Source organism: Balaenoptera borealis, assembly GCF_965194805.1.
Source record: "Balaenoptera borealis genome assembly, chromosome: 11".
NCBI classification, from domain to species: domain Eukaryota; kingdom Metazoa; phylum Chordata; class Mammalia; order Artiodactyla; family Balaenopteridae; genus Balaenoptera; species Balaenoptera borealis.
In genome coordinates, this window is record NC_138868.1 from 14,358,133 (window position 1) to 14,375,097 (window position 16,965).

General features: G+C 38.7%; 1 protein-coding gene across 4 annotated transcripts in view; it reads left to right on the top strand.

Annotated features, from left to right (window-relative positions):
• Positions 1-16,965, top strand: part of CKAP5 (cytoskeleton associated protein 5) — a 103,619-nt gene that overhangs the window by 50,564 nt on the left and 36,090 nt on the right. For all 4 annotated transcript variants that reach the window (XM_082340094.1, XM_082340096.1, XM_082340095.1 and 1 more), the window contains 10 exons: positions 3,285-3,389; positions 4,667-4,756; positions 4,862-5,026; positions 5,525-5,653; positions 6,421-6,603; positions 8,168-8,281; positions 8,571-8,681; positions 10,376-10,468; positions 12,851-13,036; positions 13,564-13,658. In XM_082340094.1, coding sequence (XP_082196220.1) covers positions 3,285-3,389; positions 4,667-4,756; positions 4,862-5,026; positions 5,525-5,653; positions 6,421-6,603; positions 8,168-8,281; positions 8,571-8,681; positions 10,376-10,468; positions 12,851-13,036; positions 13,564-13,658 — 1,271 coding nt within the window. The remainder of the gene's footprint in view (positions 1-3,284; positions 3,390-4,666; positions 4,757-4,861; positions 5,027-5,524; positions 5,654-6,420; positions 6,604-8,167; positions 8,282-8,570; positions 8,682-10,375; positions 10,469-12,850; positions 13,037-13,563; positions 13,659-16,965) is intronic.

Here is a 16,965-nt window from a genome sequence, read left to right on the forward strand (position 1 = left end):
GTTATTGATCTAATGGTAACTTTAGAGATAGTCTCTCTCTCTTTTTTTTTTTTTTTAATTAAGAATGTCTTCTTTTTTTTAATTCTATTTATTTATTTTTGGCTGTGTTGGGTCTTCGTTGCTGCACGCGGGCTTTCTCTAGTTGCAGCAATCGGGGGCTACTCTTCCTTGCGGTGCGCGGGCGTCTCATTGCGGTGGCTTCTCTTGTTGCAGAGCACAGGCTCTAGGCGTGCGGGCTTCAGTAGTTGCAGCACGTGGGCTCAGTAGTTGTGGCTCTCGGGCTCTAGAGCGCAAGCTCAGTAGTTGCGGTGCACAGGCATAGTTGCTCCACAGCATGTGGGATCTTCCCAGACCAGGGCTCAAACCCATGTCCCCTACATTGGCAGGCGGATTCTTAACCCCTGCGCCACCAGGGAAGTCCCAAGAGGTAGTCTCTTAAGGATGGGATTGAATGATGGCCTTTAACTGGGGCAGTATAACAAAATCACCTTTTGAGCTGTATTAAAATACTGATATCCAAATCCCATCACAAATTCATTGAACTAGGATCTCTTGGAATGGGGCCTGGCATGTTTTTGATGACCATTCCTAGAATATACATTTAGATGTTAAATATAAAGTCTAGCATGTAAATAATACCTGAGCTGTTTGGTAAGGAAAAATAATCCAGACGTTTACAAATACCAATCATGTGTTCAGTACAAAACTGAATAGAATTTTTACTCCATAGATTTATAGTAATTACAGATTTAACAAAATGTTTATTAGGACCCTGATCTTATCTTCTCATAAGGAAAATGAATTTGCCATGAGTTTAGAGGGAGAATATGCTTTAGTAAAGAGAGCAAAAGCTTTGGAGTCAAAGCAGACCTAGGTTTGAATCACAGCACTACCATTTGCTAGCTCTGTGGCTTTGAGCATGTTAATCTCTATTTAATTTTTTTTTAAATAAATTTATTTATTTTTGGCTGTGTTGGGTCTTCGTTGCTGCACGCAGGCTTTCTCTAGTCGCGGCGAGCTGGGGCTACTCTTCGTTGCGGTGCACAGTCTTCTCAGTGTGGTGGCTTCTCTTGTTATGGAGGACAGGCTCTAGGCACATAGGTTTCAGTAGTTGTGGCACATAGGCTCAGTAGTTGTGGCGCACGGGCTTAGTTGCTCTGTGGCATGTGGGATCTTCCTGGACCAGGGCTTGAACTCGTGTCCCCTGCATTGGCAGGCGGATTCTTAACCACTGCGCCACCAGGGAAGTCCTATTTAATTTTTGAAATCCACAAAATTGAGATAATAATAGTACCTGCTTTATAGGGTTTGAGTGAAAATTAAATAAAATAAGGATTATAAAGCACCTATAAAATTATGGCATCTAATGTTTTAAAATTTTTATTGGAGTATAGTTGCTTTACAATGTTGTGTTAGTTTCTACTGTACAGCAAAATGAATCAGCTACACATATACATATATCCTCTCTTTTTTGGAGATCCTTCCCATTTAGTTCACCGCAGTGCATTAAGTAGAGTTCCCTGTGCTACACAGTATGTTCTCATTAGTTATCTATTTTATACATAGTATCAATAGTGTATATGTGTCGATCCCAGTTCCTCCCACCCCACCCCCTCTTCCCCCTTGGTATCCATACATTTGTTCTCTACATCTGTGTCTCTATTTCTGCTTTGCAGATAAGATCGTCTGTACCATTTTTCTAGATTCCACATGTATGCATTAATATACAATATTTGTTTTTCTCTTTCTGGCTTACTTCACTCTGTATGACACTCTCTGTGTCCATCCATGTCTCTACAAATGATTCAATTTCATTCCTTTTTATGGCTGAGTAATATTCCATTGTGTATATATACCACATTTTCTTTATCCATTCCTCTGTTGATGGACATTTAGGTTGCTTCCATGTCCTGGCTATTGTAATTAGTGCGGCTGTGAACATTGGGGTGCATGTGTCTTTTTGAATTATGGTTTTCTTTGGGTATATACCCAGTAGTGGGATTGCTGGGTCATATAGTAGTTCTGTTTTTAGTTTTTTAAGTTGTTTTTAATAAATGTTAGTCTTTTAATCCTTACTCCTCAGCACTTAGGGAATATATGCAGGTGCCAAATAGAACTTCCTTGAATGCTATGCATTAGGGGTTCTTTAATTCAGGGACTCTGGAATGAAGTGTTCTGCTTATGAAATACCAGATCTTAAGGATAAAGTCCAAAATAGAATGGAAGCGTTACTTCTACCTGGGAAAAGAGTGAAAAAACAAGGGTTTGGGAGCACTTAAAAGTAAAGCAGCTTTTTAACACCAGCTGACTTGAGCAGTATACCAAAGTAAAATCTTAGCAGGAAGGAACTGAGGCACAGTCACTGTCTTGCTAAATTGACACAAATGCAGCTACTACCTATGACTTTTGATAAGTTCTGGGCCTTGTAGGGTATGCTATAGGAGGGTGGTAATATAAACATTGCTGGAGGAGACTCTGCTAAGAGACTCTGAATACAAATCTGATGATCACTACGTAACTAAAATGGCAGCTGCAAGGCCAGAAGCTCCCTCAGAGGAATGGTTGCAATGGCATTTGCAATTTAGAGTCCACATCAGCTTCGTTTTTTTTTTAATTTAATTTTTTAATTGAAGTGTAGTTAATTTACAGTGCTGTGCCAATCTCTGCTGTACAGCAAAGTGACTCAGTTGTACACATATAGACATTCTTTTTTTAATATTCTTTTCCATTCTGATTTATCACAGGATACTGAATATAGTATAGTTCCCTGTGCTCTATAGTAGGACCTTGTTATTTATCCATCCTATATATAATAGTTTACATCCCATCAGCTTCTTGAAGGTACCTACAACAGTTTCTACTGGTGTTTCTTGGGTATAAATTTTAGAGCTGCTACTCTGTGGTGTCTTTTGGAGATACACCATCTTTTGGCTTTCCCTGCCCCAAAGCAAAGTCAGCAGGCCTCCAGCTTCTCTGCCATTATCAGAGTCACCTCCTGCACAGTTGTGCAATGCTGACAGCCCATACTACCACCAGTGGAGAGTTAGCGATTTGACGTGGTCTTATGTATATTTTATCGGTAGAACTTTAAGATAGGAGACTAAACATAATGAAGGGAAGCTCCCAAATTTGATATTGTCAAGGAAGAATCTTTCCTCTTTTGTAGGAAACAAAGTTGGCTATTCACTACATAATAGCTTTCAGAGTTCTTTTAAGAATAAATTTTCAGTTCCCTTCTATGGGGCTGTGACTCTTTTGTTTTCCTTTCTTTCTACCCTTTGTAGGTTGTTGGAAAGGACACCAATGTCATGTTGGTGGCTCTGGCAGCAAAATGTCTTACTGGCCTGGCTGTTGGGCTAAGGAAGAAATTTGGACAGTATGCAGGACACGTAAGTAACACTCCTTTTTTTGATACAAATCAACAACGTTATCAACGTTGGTGGTGAGCACGCTATAGTGTATACAGAAATCGAATTATAATGGGGTACACGTGAATCTTAGATAATGTTATGAACTAGTGTTACCTCAGTAAAAACAAATAAACAATTTTTTAAAGTATACTGATTTTCAGGTTTATAACTAACGCTTAGTATTAAAAAGTCTTTTATATTTCTCCATGGAAACTGTATTCCTTCTGATCTGTATCACTTCTATGAAATTTTTTTAAAAAATTGGGTTGGGGGAGGTGCCATTGAGCTTTGCTATATATTTTAGACCTTAAAAAGCAACTTTAATGTGCCTGCCAGCACAGTGCCTGGCTACCTATACTCAATACATATACTTGGTATTCAATAAATATTTAATGAATTAGTGATCGTTTATAAGATAAAATAAACATTATAAAAATTCTAACTTTACTGATCTAAACTTAGTACTTGAGTAAGAAGATATAATTCTGATCAAAATTGCTATAATTTCTGGTACTGTTTCTTTTTTCTGTAGTGTAGTGAAGGGGCAGGAGACATCTCAGTCCAAGTGAGGGCTATCAGAATCTTGGGTGGGGAGGAAGAATTGTATACTATACCTGTTCCCCTACCCTAAATCCACCTAGTTGAGAATCATTTTGTCCAATAAGAGTTACTGATAAAAATGATTGTAAAGTTGCATATAAGGTACAGATGCAAACAAAAAAGGTTGAGAAACATTGCTGTGGTGGTATAGGCATAAGATTGTTCCAGCGTAAGATTCTTGTGCCCTTCAAGAAAGGAAATGACTTCTTAATCCAACTTAGATGTTTACTTTTTTTGTTTATTTTGGTAGAGGCAAACATTGTTTTAATAAGTTTTATTGAGATATAACTTACATACTATAAAATTCACCGTCTTAAAGTATATAATTCAGTGGTTTTAGTATGTTCATAAGGGTGTGTTACCATCACTACTATCTAATTCCAGAACATTTTCACCACCCCAAAAAGAAACCCTATATCCATTAGCAGTCACTCCCCATTCTCCCTTCCCCCCAGACCCTGGCAACAACTGATACTTTTCTGCTTCTGTGGATTTGAAGTTTCGTACAAATGGAATAATACACGTGTGGTCCTTTGTGACTGGCATCTTTCACTTAGCATAATGTTTTCAAAGTTCATCCATGTTGTAGCATATATCAGTACATCATTCCTTTTTTTTTTTTTTGCCGAATATATTCCAACTATTCACTTTTAAAGGTTGTACCAACCATTTTGGAGAAATTCAAAGAGAAGAAGCCTCAAGTGGTACAAGCCCTGCAGGAGGCAATTGATGCAATCTTCCTTACTGTAAGTTGAGTTTGTGGTTTTGTCTAAAGTAAAGTTTGTCAATGTGATATTTTGATTGTTCTTTACATTTGAGAAAAGCTTATTGACCACATTTTCTTTCTAAAGACCACACTACAGAACATCAGTGAGGATGTTTTAGCAGTAATGGATAATAAGAATCCAACCATCAAGCAGCAGACATCTCTTTTTATTGCAAGAAGCTTCCGCCACTGCACTGCTTCTACCCTGCCAAAGAGCTTACTAAAGCCTTTTTGTGCTGCTCTACTTAAGGTATAGACTCGCTTTGAAATTGGGGGAATATTTTATACCTAGGCAAGATTTTGTTTTTCCTACTGATTGTGTACAGTGACTACTTGACTTTAAGACTGTAGATTATTGTCTTTTGAGGAGAGACCCTCTGTAGCTTTGAAAATTGAATCCAAATTATTGTATTTATGTTCCTGTTCTTGAAGATAAGCACAAATTAGCTTTATAATTTCACTGACTACTAAAACTTTTATTTTCTTATTTGGCCCATAAACTGATATTCAGCTGGATCTGGTCAAGCATAGGCATCCAGTTTAGAGTATTTGAAGATCATTTGAGTATGAAGCATTTTAGATAGAGGGTAAGAGGAAGAGTAACTTAATTGGCAAATAGAAAGCTAAGCTTAGATTCTGTGCATTGTAAAAAGCAAATTCTTTATCTAACAACCATCAGTCTGAATTAAAATCAGTAATACCTAAAGAACCTTGTATTAAGATCATCTTGCTTACTTCCGGACTGTAGCACATCAATGATTCTGCTCCTGACGTCAGAGATGCTGCATTTGAAGCACTGGGTACTGCTTTGAAGGTGGTTGGTGAGAAAGCAGTAAACCCATTCTTAGCTGATGTCGACAAACTCAAGCTTGATAAGGTAGGTTAGTAATGGGTTGTAATGAAATTGGATAACGGTCCTGTCTCTGTGCAATATGGGTTTGTTTACTGGTATCCTTTTGATCAGAATTTCTTGATTAGTAGAAATATCTTTCAAATTATAAAAAATAAAATAAAATAAAATTGAGTGACCAATCTGTAGAGGAGGTAAAAATGATGTTTTGAGTTAATTTCATTTCTAATATCTGGAAAATTGCCTTTCTGAATATGAATGTCTTCCATCAAAAATATGGTTATTGTTTGTTTTTAATTTTTATTGGAGTATAGTTGATTTACAGTGTTGTGTGAGTTTCTGCTGTACAGCGAAGTGAATCAGTTATACATATACATATATCCACTCTTTTTTAGATTCTTTTAGGTCATTACAGAGTATTGAGTAGAGTTCCCTGTGCTATACAGTAGGTCCTTATTAGTTATCTATTTTATATATAGTAGTGTGTATATGTCAATCCTAATCTCCCTATTTATCCCTCCCCCCCTTCCCCCCCCGATAAACATAAGTTCATTTTCTACAAAAATGTGGTTATTGTAAGTTTAGTAAATTCTCATTTGCATAGAAATATAATGTAAGATGTCATTAATGTATATCTACTGCCAAGAAAATATGGATAATTTATCTTTGTTGAAAAGGAAACTTTTCTCTCTGAATTCTCATGTAGTTGTGGTTTAGAAATGACTTATTAAGTAATGTAGTGATTGAGTTTCAAAGTTAGGCTCAATGATGTCTGTCTCAATTTCATTCTCCAGATCAAAGAATGTTCAGAAAAAGTAGAGCTCGTACATGGTAAGAAAGCTGGACTTGCAGCTGACAAGAAGGAGTTCAAGCCTGTGCCGGGAAGAGCTGCTGCTTCGGGGGCTACAGGAGATAAGGACACAAAGGACATTTCAGCACCCAAACCAGGACCCTTAAAAAAGGCACCTGCTACTAAGGTTAATAGATGACTTGGAAAATATGGTTTAAAAATTCGAATTTAGTAAGGTAGGGTCTGAATCTTAGGTTCAGGGTTGTTCTTCAGTATGATTTCATTTGAGAGATGAACTCATTACAACATTCAAAATACAGCAGAGCATCTTTTAATGAAGACAGCATATTCCAATAGTACATTTGGTTATTTGAAACCTATATAGAGATAAAAATGGTAATGAAGATACAGGAGTACATTTTAAGGCATCAGAAAGTATCATTAAATAATGAAATAGGGACTTCCCTGGTGGTGCAGTGTTTAAGAATCCACCTGCCAATGCAGGGGACACAGGTTCGATTCCTGGTCTGGAAAGATCCCACATGCCGCAGAGCAACTAAGCCCATGTGCCACAACTGCTGAGCCTGTGAGCCACAACTACTGAGCCCATGTGCCACAACTACTGAAGTCCGCACACCTAGAGCCTGTGCTCCGCAACAAGAGAGGCCGCGACAGTGTGAGGCCCGCGCACCGCGATGAAGAGTGGCCCCCGCTTGCCGCAACTAGAGAAAGCCCTCGCACAGAAACGAAGACCCAAACACAGCCATGAACAGATAAATAAATAATAAATAAAAAAAAAAAAAAGAAAGAAATGGATGGATACTTTGACATGATTAAGTATATCATTTTTATAGATTATATGATCATATTCTTGGAAAACCCAAGCAAGTCAACTGGAAAGCTAATAAAACAATAAAAAAAATTCAGTGAGATGGGCATCTTCAACATAACTAGAACACTCACTGAAATTGGCATAACACCTCTTTTCCTTCACAAATTAGATAGTTCTACAGTGAGTAATAACATATTCTCATGTTATTGGAGTACTTTGTGGTTAAATAGTGAGTAAATGTTTTAACTCAGAAACTGCCCTTTACTAGTGTAGGAAGGATCTAGAGGCATTTAAAGGCATCAAACATTAATTCTCAAATTAATCTGTAAATGTAGCATAAATCCAGTTCATCGTTTTTATTTCATTTATCTCATTAGCTCATTTTGAATTAGAGGTTCTTTTTTTTTTTTTTTTTAATCTTATTTATTTTTGGCTGCATTGGGTCTTCGTTGCTGCTCATGGACTTTTCTCTAATTGCTGTTGTCTTCGTTGTGGTGCTCGGGCTTCTCACTGCGGTGGCTTCTCTTGTAGTGGAGCACGGGCTCTAGGCACGTGGGCTTCAGTAGTTGTGGCGCACGGGCTTAGTTGCTCCACGGCATGTGGGATCTTCCCGGACCAGGGCTCGAACCCATGTCCCCTGCATTGGCAGGCGGATTCTTAGCCACTGCGCCACCAGGGAAGCCCTAGAGGTTCTTAATACAGCTTCTACAGATTCCCCGTGAATGATCTTCAGGAGGTCTGTCTGCCCTTGAAATTGCTAAATTCTGTGGGCACAAAAAATATGGGTCTTTTTGTTGTTGCTGTTGGTTGAGGGATCCCTCATTTTAATCAAATTTTTGAGGAATCTCTAAACCCAAAATGTCTAAGAATCACTATTCTAAATCCTTAAGTGGTTTAATATTTTTCTGTTTGCTTTTAGCCTGGCGGGCCACCGAAGAAGGGGAAACCAGCTGCACTAGGAGGCACAGGGAGCACTGGAACCAAGAGCAAGAAAGGGTTGGAGACTAAAGAAATAGTGGAGCCTGAGCTCTCGGTCAGTATTATACAGTATGCCTCAGACTCAAAGCCGCGGAAAGTCATTGCCCATGAGGAGATTCAAGTTCTTTCTTTTCTGAGTTCTGTAACATATAGTTAATGGATGTCTTTTTAGCTTATTGAAACTGTGCCTTGGACAAACTTCCCCTTTACAGTAGTATAATAGAATCCTCAGATACTAAAACACACCTATGGGAGTGTTCTTGTAGTTTTGGCTGGGGTATTCTTACATTCTTGCCATCTGTTTCCTTAAGCAATTATTAATGTTGATGTTTTGTATCTTACAGATAGAAGTATGTGAAGAAAAAGCTTCAGCTGTCCTTCCTGCTACCTGTATACAGCTTCTAGACAGCAGTAACTGGAAGGAAAGGCTGGCCTGTATGGAAGAGTTCCAAAAGGTGGGTGCACAGGGATGAGTTGAATGTGAAAGAAAATTACATCATACAGAAGTGATGAATTGATAAATGAAGGACTAGCCCTAATTGCTGTATTTTATAACCAGTGAACATGTCTGCAGGGTGTTAACTAAAGATGAGGTGGGGTTTTTATTTGCTTTTTAGCTGTGTAGTATTTATCTTTCAACATCTGCTTTCTGTGGCTTCTATCAGCTCATAACCTAAGTGATGCATACTCAAGAAAATTAGGTTTATTCTGAATTATAAGGCTTACATGAATTTTATTTTTAATTAATTTTTTTTTTTTTGGCTGTGTTGGGTCTTTGTTGCTGTGCTCAGGCTTTCTCTAGTTGTGGTGAGCGGGGGCTACTCTTCGTCGAGGTGCGCAGGCTTCTCATTGTGGTGGCTTCTCTTGTTGCAGAGCACGGGCTCTAGGCACACGGGCTTCAGTAGTTGAAGCACGTGGGCTCAGTAGTTGCAGCATGCAGGCCCTAGAGCATGCGGGCTTTAGTAGTTGCGGCGCGTGGGCTCAGTAGTTGCAGTGCGTGGGCTCTAGGGCGCGCAGGCTCAGTAGTTGTGGTGCACGGGCTTAGTTGCTCCATGGCATGTGGGATCTTCCTGCACCAGGGATCGAACCCATGTCCCCTGCATTGGCAGGCGGATTCTTAACCACTGTGCCACCAGGGAAGTCCCTGAATTTTAATATTATGGTATTAAACTTACTAGGCAAACAGGTCTCTTCACATAAACCACCCCTCATCCATTTCTATGTTTCCCTCTTTGTTGTCCTGATTCTCAGAAGAATAGACATTATCGCTTGGTATGAGAAGCTTCTTTAAAAACAATCTGTGTTGGACAGGAGCATGTTGGTTTATTTTGGCACACACTTTTTTTTTTTTTTTTTTTTTTTTATTTATGGCTGTGTTGGGTCTTCGTTTCTGTGCAAGGGCTTTCTCCAGTTGTGGCAAGCGGGGGCCACTCTTCATCACGGTGCGCGGGCCTCTCACTATCACGACCTCTCTTGTTGCGGAGCACAGGCTCCAGACGCGCAGGCTCAGTAATTGTGGCTCACGGGCCTAGTTGCTCCGCGGCATGTGGGATCTTCCCAGACCAGGGCTCGAACCCGTGTCCCCTGCATTGGCAGGCAGATTCTCAACCACTGCGCCACCAGGAAAGCCCTGGCACACACTCTTTGATTCTAATGAAGAGGGGTGTTTAGAAACTGCAAGAATGCTGTGACTTGAGCCAGGAGTCCTGGCTTCCAGTCCTGCATCCACCACTCAGGCTTAGCCCTGAGGTGTGCTTCTTTGAAACCTGTACTTAAATGCTTCTAACCTACTCTACTTTGCTATGTTTTTAGGAAAATCAAATAAGTCAAAATATGTATTAGCAGTTTCTGCCATACATTGGGCAAATTAAAAGTGTTACTGTTACTTTCTTTGGGGCAAATTATTTGTGAATTCCTGAAATGTGAAAAAAAGAGTTTCAGTGGCATCACTATAACAACCATATACCAAACATCCAACTTAAGAAACACAGTATTATAACAGAAGGTAAACAAGCTCTCTCTGTTACCCTCCTCATTTCCATTCCCCTCACTCCTTCAAAGGTAAACACTTAATTGATTTGGTATATACTGTTCCCTTGGAACTAATCATTAATCCCTTAACTCTCCTACTATCTTGTTTTACTTCAAGGCTGTTGAACTAATGGACCGAACTGAAATGCCATGCCAGGCATTAGTGAGGATGCTGGCCAAGAAACCTGGATGGAAAGAAACTAATTTTCAGGTATATTTAAATTAGAGATTTAATGTCTTTTATTGAAGTAATTTTCATTACATCATCCTATGGTGTATTAGAGAGGTATAGTTTGGTAATTTTTAGCTTGTTCTTTTTTTTAAAATCTCTCAGCCAATGTGTCATGTAATTTTAAATGAACAGTGGAATGTATCCATTTTGATTAAACACATAACTCTAACTTTGTGCATTTACGAGTTTATATATATACAAATACTTATTGTTTGTTAATTCATATGTATGCATTTTTCTCATTATTTAGGCCTGGAAGCCCTCTAATATAGGGAGGGATGAACAATGAGATAGCTTTCTTATTTCTTTGCATAAAAAATAAATGTAGTCTTTAAATTGCCAATAAAAAATGACCACATAATCGGTTTAACTCATTAACTGATAATAGAGATGAAATTGAGCAGTACCGTTATTTAGTCTAAAAAGTAGGTGTAAAGGGAGGTATAGGAAAGTAATACATGAAGGAAAATGAGAAAAGAGTTTTCTTCTCCTCCTCTAGACATGGTTAGAGCTGATGGGAAACAAAAGTTTGAAATGTATCAGGTTTATTTTTGGCTTCCTGCTAGTCTCTTTTTTACTTCTGTTTTGCCACCTCTTATTCTCTGTTTAGGACCTTAGCTCCCTTGCTCACTGTTCCCTTAGCACTGCATTATAACCTCATCCATACCATCCAGCTCCACAAAGGTTTCCCGTGCCAGAAGGTTCTGATGCTGCCTTCTTCCCCTCACACCACCACTTTTAAAACTCCCCTTACATAGCTTCTCAGATAGGTGAAAGAAGCACACCTAATTTGAGCTAATACCCTTCTTTGTATTAGATCCATAACAAGAGGTAATTTTATATCTTTTTTTCCTTTATAACAACTTTCCTGAGGGTATAAAATTGTTTTAAAGGGTACAGTGCAGCTGTTTTTAGTCTATTCACATAGTTAGCAACTCCTACCACTATTTAATTTCAGAATATTTTCATCACCCCGAAAAGAAACCCCATACCCATCAGTAGTCACTCTCTATTCCTCCCCAAGTCCCCACCCCCAGTCCCTGGCAACAATTAATCTACTTTCTCTCTCTATGGATCACTTCACCTGGACATTTCATGTAAATAGAATGATGTGGCCTTTTGTGTCTGGCTTTTACTTAGCATAATGTTTTCAAGGTTCATCCATACTGTAGCATATATCAACTCTACAGTCTTTTATTGCTAAACAGTATTCCATCATATGGATATACAACATTTTATTTACCCATTCATAAGTTGTTTGTTTTTTCTTCGGCTGTGTCATGCAGCATATGGAATCTTAGTTCTCCAGCCAGGGATCCTGCGCCCCCTTCATTGGAAGCGTGGAGTCTTAACCACTGGACCACCAGGGAAGTCCCTACCCATTCATAAGTTGATGGGCATTTGCATTGTTTCTGCTTTGGGGCTCTTGTGAATAATGCTGCTATGAACTTTCATGTACAAGTTTTTGTGTGAATACATGTATCTACCTAGAAGTAGAATTGCTGGATCTTATGGTAACTCTGTGTTTAACTTCTTGACGAACTGACAAACTGTTTTCGAAAGTGGCTGTACCATTTTATCTTTGCACTAGCAGTGCAGGAGAGTTCCAGTTTCTCTACTTCCTTGCCAACACTTGTTATTTAAATATTAAAACAGGACAAAGGGAAATTTTTGGTCAAAAGTGTCTGAAGTCCCAGACATCTGCCATCATCACATTAATATCTTTAAATTGTTTTTCACAGTTCCTTCCATTCTTCCACTTAAAAATCTACAAATTCTTTAAATCTCTCAAGTTCTGGTGTGTGTGTGTGTGTGTGTGTGTGTGTATGTACACGAGGGTTGTAATTTTTTTTGTGGGCAACTCTAGTAGGAACTCTGAATTAGTATGGTCATTTTATTATGTATTTCAGGATGTATGCTCAGTACTATATGCAGATAACCATAGGAGAAGGAGAAAATAGAAATTATATTTTTCAATTCATAAACTTCATGTGGTAACATTGCTTGTTAATATTTTAAAACACTGAGTGGTTTTTTTTCTGTCTTAGCTGTCAGCTACATTAATTGATAACAATTAAAGGATAAAAATTATTTTGTTTCTTGGTTTAAAATTTGACTTTAGTTTGGTCATGTTCTCAGCTGTTACATCTTCTGCCTGCTGTAAAAATAAGTAAATAAATAAATGTCTTTGGGCAATTCCCTGGCGGTCCAGTGGTTAGGACTTGGCACTTTCACTGACGAGGGCCCGGTTCAATCTCTGGTCAGGGAACTAAGATCCCACAAGCACGTGGCACACCTCACCCCCACCAAAATAAATGTCTTTGGCTTACTCATAACTTTCTGATACTTATCCTTGTTCAGGTGATGCAAATGAAGCTTCACATAGTTGCTTTGATTGCCCAGAAGGGAAATTTTTCCAAAACTTCAGCTCAGATCGTCTTAGATGGCCTTGTAGACAAGATTGGAGATGTGAAATGTGGGAACAATGCAAAAGAAGCTATGACAGCAATAGCTGAAGCTTGTATGTTGCCATGGACAGCTGAACAGGTTAGTGACACAGAGCTTTCTTTCCTCAAGTTTTCCCAGTTTTTTCCCAAATTTTAATTTAAGGTTATTAGTTAAGCTTTAGTTCTTTTTTTCTCAAGTAAAACCTTTTTTGATACTTTTTTACTTTTACCTTTAGTAATTTTTGCACTGTTGCCTGATAATTAAAATTGTCTTAGTCAAGAATATTCTATTAAGAATGAAAGTAATTTTCTCTTAAGACATTATAATCCACAGTGACCACTAATGAAAAGTTGTAAACGGTCCAGATTGCCTTTTAAAAAAATTTTTTATTGAAGTATTAGTTGATGTACAATACTGTGAGAATGCTTTTAATACTTCTGTCACTTACCTCATTTTCTTGTGTAAATTAAATATTTCATTCCTAAGGCATTCTTGCAGTTGTGTTAGCATCAGGAAAACCACGCTTAATCCACTCCTGCCTTAATGTCAAGCTATATTTCTGTGAGAAATATGAGAGAAAACACAGATCTGTTTTGGTTTTTTGTATGTTTGTTTTTCCACTCCAGGTTATGTCAATGGCTTTCTCACAGAAGAATCCCAAGAATCAGTCAGAAACTCTGAATTGGCTATCAAATGCAATAAAAGAATTTGGTTTTTCTGGGTAAGTCAGAAAGAAATCAAGTACATGTTTTGCCAGTCTCTAACTGGTGATTATATTTGTTGTAGCTATTGCTGCTTATTTCTGAGAAGCCAGAGCTGGATTATCTATAATTTTTATAAAACAAAACTACCTTTGTTCCTGAAAAGCCTATATTGGCTTGTGCTCCTGCATTTTGATATCCACTAATATTAGAGTTCTCTAAGTTATTTTTCCTCAAGTATTTGTAACTGTCCCACAGAAAAGCCAGTTCCAAGGATTTCTAGTCAAATACATTTGGAAAATACTATATAAAATCACACTTGTTTAGAGATCTATAGTGCACGTTGGAAAATTAAAGGCTCTCAGAAGTCCTGCAATTGAGACACTTGTTTAACCCACTCTTTCCCAAAGTTATTTGCCTGTTGAACACATGTGTTTACAGTAGTCCCCCGCTTCTCTGTGGTTTCACCTTCCACAGTTTCAGTTACCCACAGTCAACTGCAGTCAAAAAATATTAAATGAAAATTTCAGAAATAAACAATTTATAAGTTTTAAACTGTGGGCCATTCTGAGTAGCATGATGAAATCTCACTCTGTCCTGCCCGGGGTATGAATCATTCCTTTGTCCAGTGTATCCCACCCATCAGTCACTTAGTAGCTGTCTCAGTTACAGATCGATCCTTGTGGTATTGCAGTGCTGCTGTTCAAGTAACCCTTATTTTACTTAATAATGGCCCCATGGGACTTCCTTGGCCGTCCAGTGGTTGGGACTTTGCCTTCCATTGCAGGGGGTGCAGGTTCGATCCCTGGTTAGGGAGCTAAGATCCCACATGCCTCACGGCCAAAAAACCAAAACATAAAACAGAAGCAATATTGTAACAAATTCAATAAAGACTTTAAAAATGGTCCACATCAAAAAAGTCTTAAAAAAAAAAAAAAAATTGCCCTGAAGTGCAAGAGTAGAGATGCTGGCAATTTGGATATGCTAAAAAGAAGCTGTAAAGTGCTTCCTTTAAGTGAAAAAGTGAAAGTTCTCAACTCAGTAAGGAAAGAAAAAAAGGGCATGCTGAGGTTGCTAAGATCTACAGTAAGAATCTTCTATCCATAAATTGTGAAGGAAAAAGAAATTCATGAGTTTCACTGTTGCACCTCAAACGGCAAACATTGTAAGTGCTTAGTTAAGATGGAAAAGGCATTAAATTTTTGGGTGGAAGACATAAACGGAAAGAAAACATGACTGATGGCAATGTGTTCCACCCAAAAGCATGCAGACTATGAAGATTTCAGTAAGGGATCCTCTGAAACAAGTGACACCAAGCCATTTGCTGCAAGTAAGGATGGCTACACAGATTCAGAAAGAGGTTGGGACTGAAAAATGTAAAAATTACAGGAGAGGCTGCGTTTGCCAGTGAAGCAGCCGCTGCATTTCTGGTAGAGTTGAAAAAATTGATTAAGGAGAAAGAGTACACTCACATAACTTTTATTACAGTATATTGTTATAATTGTTCTATTCTGTTATTAGTTATTATTGCTAATCTCTTACTGTGTCTAATTTATAAATTAAACTTTATCATAGTTCCATAGGTATAGGAAAAAAATAGTATATATAGTACTATCCACGGTTTCAGGTATCCACTGGGGGGTCTTGGAAGGTATCCCTCCCAGATAAGGGGGGACTGCTGTATTTTATTTAACAAAATTTTATAGACTTACTTTATGCCTGGCACTTTCTAAATAATAACTCATTTGATTTAATCATAAAAATCATGTGAGGTATTGTTCTCTCCTTTTATAGATGAGGAAACTAGGGCACAGAAAGCTTAAGTGATCTGCCCAAGTCACAGCTAGAAAGTGGCAAAGCCAAGATTTTTTTTTTTAATAAAGTTATTTTATTTATTTATTTTTGGCTGCATTGGGTCCTTGTTGCTGCGCGCAGGCTTTCTCTAGTTGCGGCGAGCGGGGGCAACCCCTCGTTGCAGTGCGTGGGCTTCTCATTGTGGTGGCATCTCTTGTTGTGGAGCACAGGCTCTAGGGGCTCAGGCTTCAGTAGCTGTGGCTCACTGGCTTAGTTGCTCCACGGCATATGGGATCTTCCCAGACCAGGGCTCGAACCTGTGACCCCTGCATTGGCAGGTGGATTCTTAACCACTGTGCCACCAGGGTAGCCCCAAAGCCAAGATTTGAATCCAGGCATTCTGGTTCCAAGAGAGAATACTGTAACTTCTGTGCTGTGCTGCATTTCTCTGTGCCATGGTGCTTGTCACAACATGCCTCTTAGTAGGCCACTTGCAAAACAGTGTTCTGATTCTACCAAATGAAGATATAATACTCTAGAAATTATCTTTTTTTTTGGTCATGCCACTTGGCTTGCAAGATCTTAGTTCCCCGACCAGAGATCAAATCCAGGCCCCTGGCAGTGAGAGCACCGAGTCCTAACCACTGGACTGCCAGAGAATTTCCTAGAAATTATCATTTAAGTGTCATTCAAGCAAAGAATTTTGTTATGTCGGTATCTGTGGTGTCCTCCTATAGTTGAGGGTATTGTTGTAATCCCCTTTTTTTTAAAAAATTATTTATTTATTTATTTGGCTGCACTGGGTCTTAGTTGCAGCACGTGGGATCTTACGGCACGCGGGCTCTTCGTTGCAGTGCTCAGGCTTCTCTAGTTGCAGCGCACAGGCTCCAGAGCACGCAGGCTCAGTAGTTGTGGCACGTGGGCTTAGTTGCCCCTCGGCATGTGGGACCTTAGTTCCCTGACCAGGGATCAAACCTGCATCCCCTGCACTGGAAGGCAGATTCTTAACCACTGGACCACCAGGGAAGTCCCTTTAATCCCTTCTTAATTGTATAGTCTTTGATGTAAAACTAATCTCTTGGCATAAATGACATAAAAGCCATGTGAATATTTTCCTCTTTGCATTTCACCCATGATTTGTCATTTATTCAACAACTACATATTGAGTACCTGTGATATTCCAGTCTTTTGTTTCAGGCCCTTGGGAATACATCATGGACAAGATTAAATTCCTCCTTTCATGGGACTTATATTTGAGTAAGGGGAGCTGACAATAAACAGTAAAAAATACACCAGAAAGTATAATAACAATGGAATAAAAATAAAGCAGAATGGGGGTTAGTGGTATCACCTTGGAGTGTTTGGGATAGTGTTATTTTCTATAGGGTAGACAGGAATCCTTCCTGAAACAATGACTTTGGGACACAGACCTTCAGGACATGAGGGAGCTATCTGTAACAATCTGGGAGAAAAACATTCTTTTTTTAAAAATTAGTTAATTAATTTTTTTTTTTGGCTGCGTTGGGTCTTTGT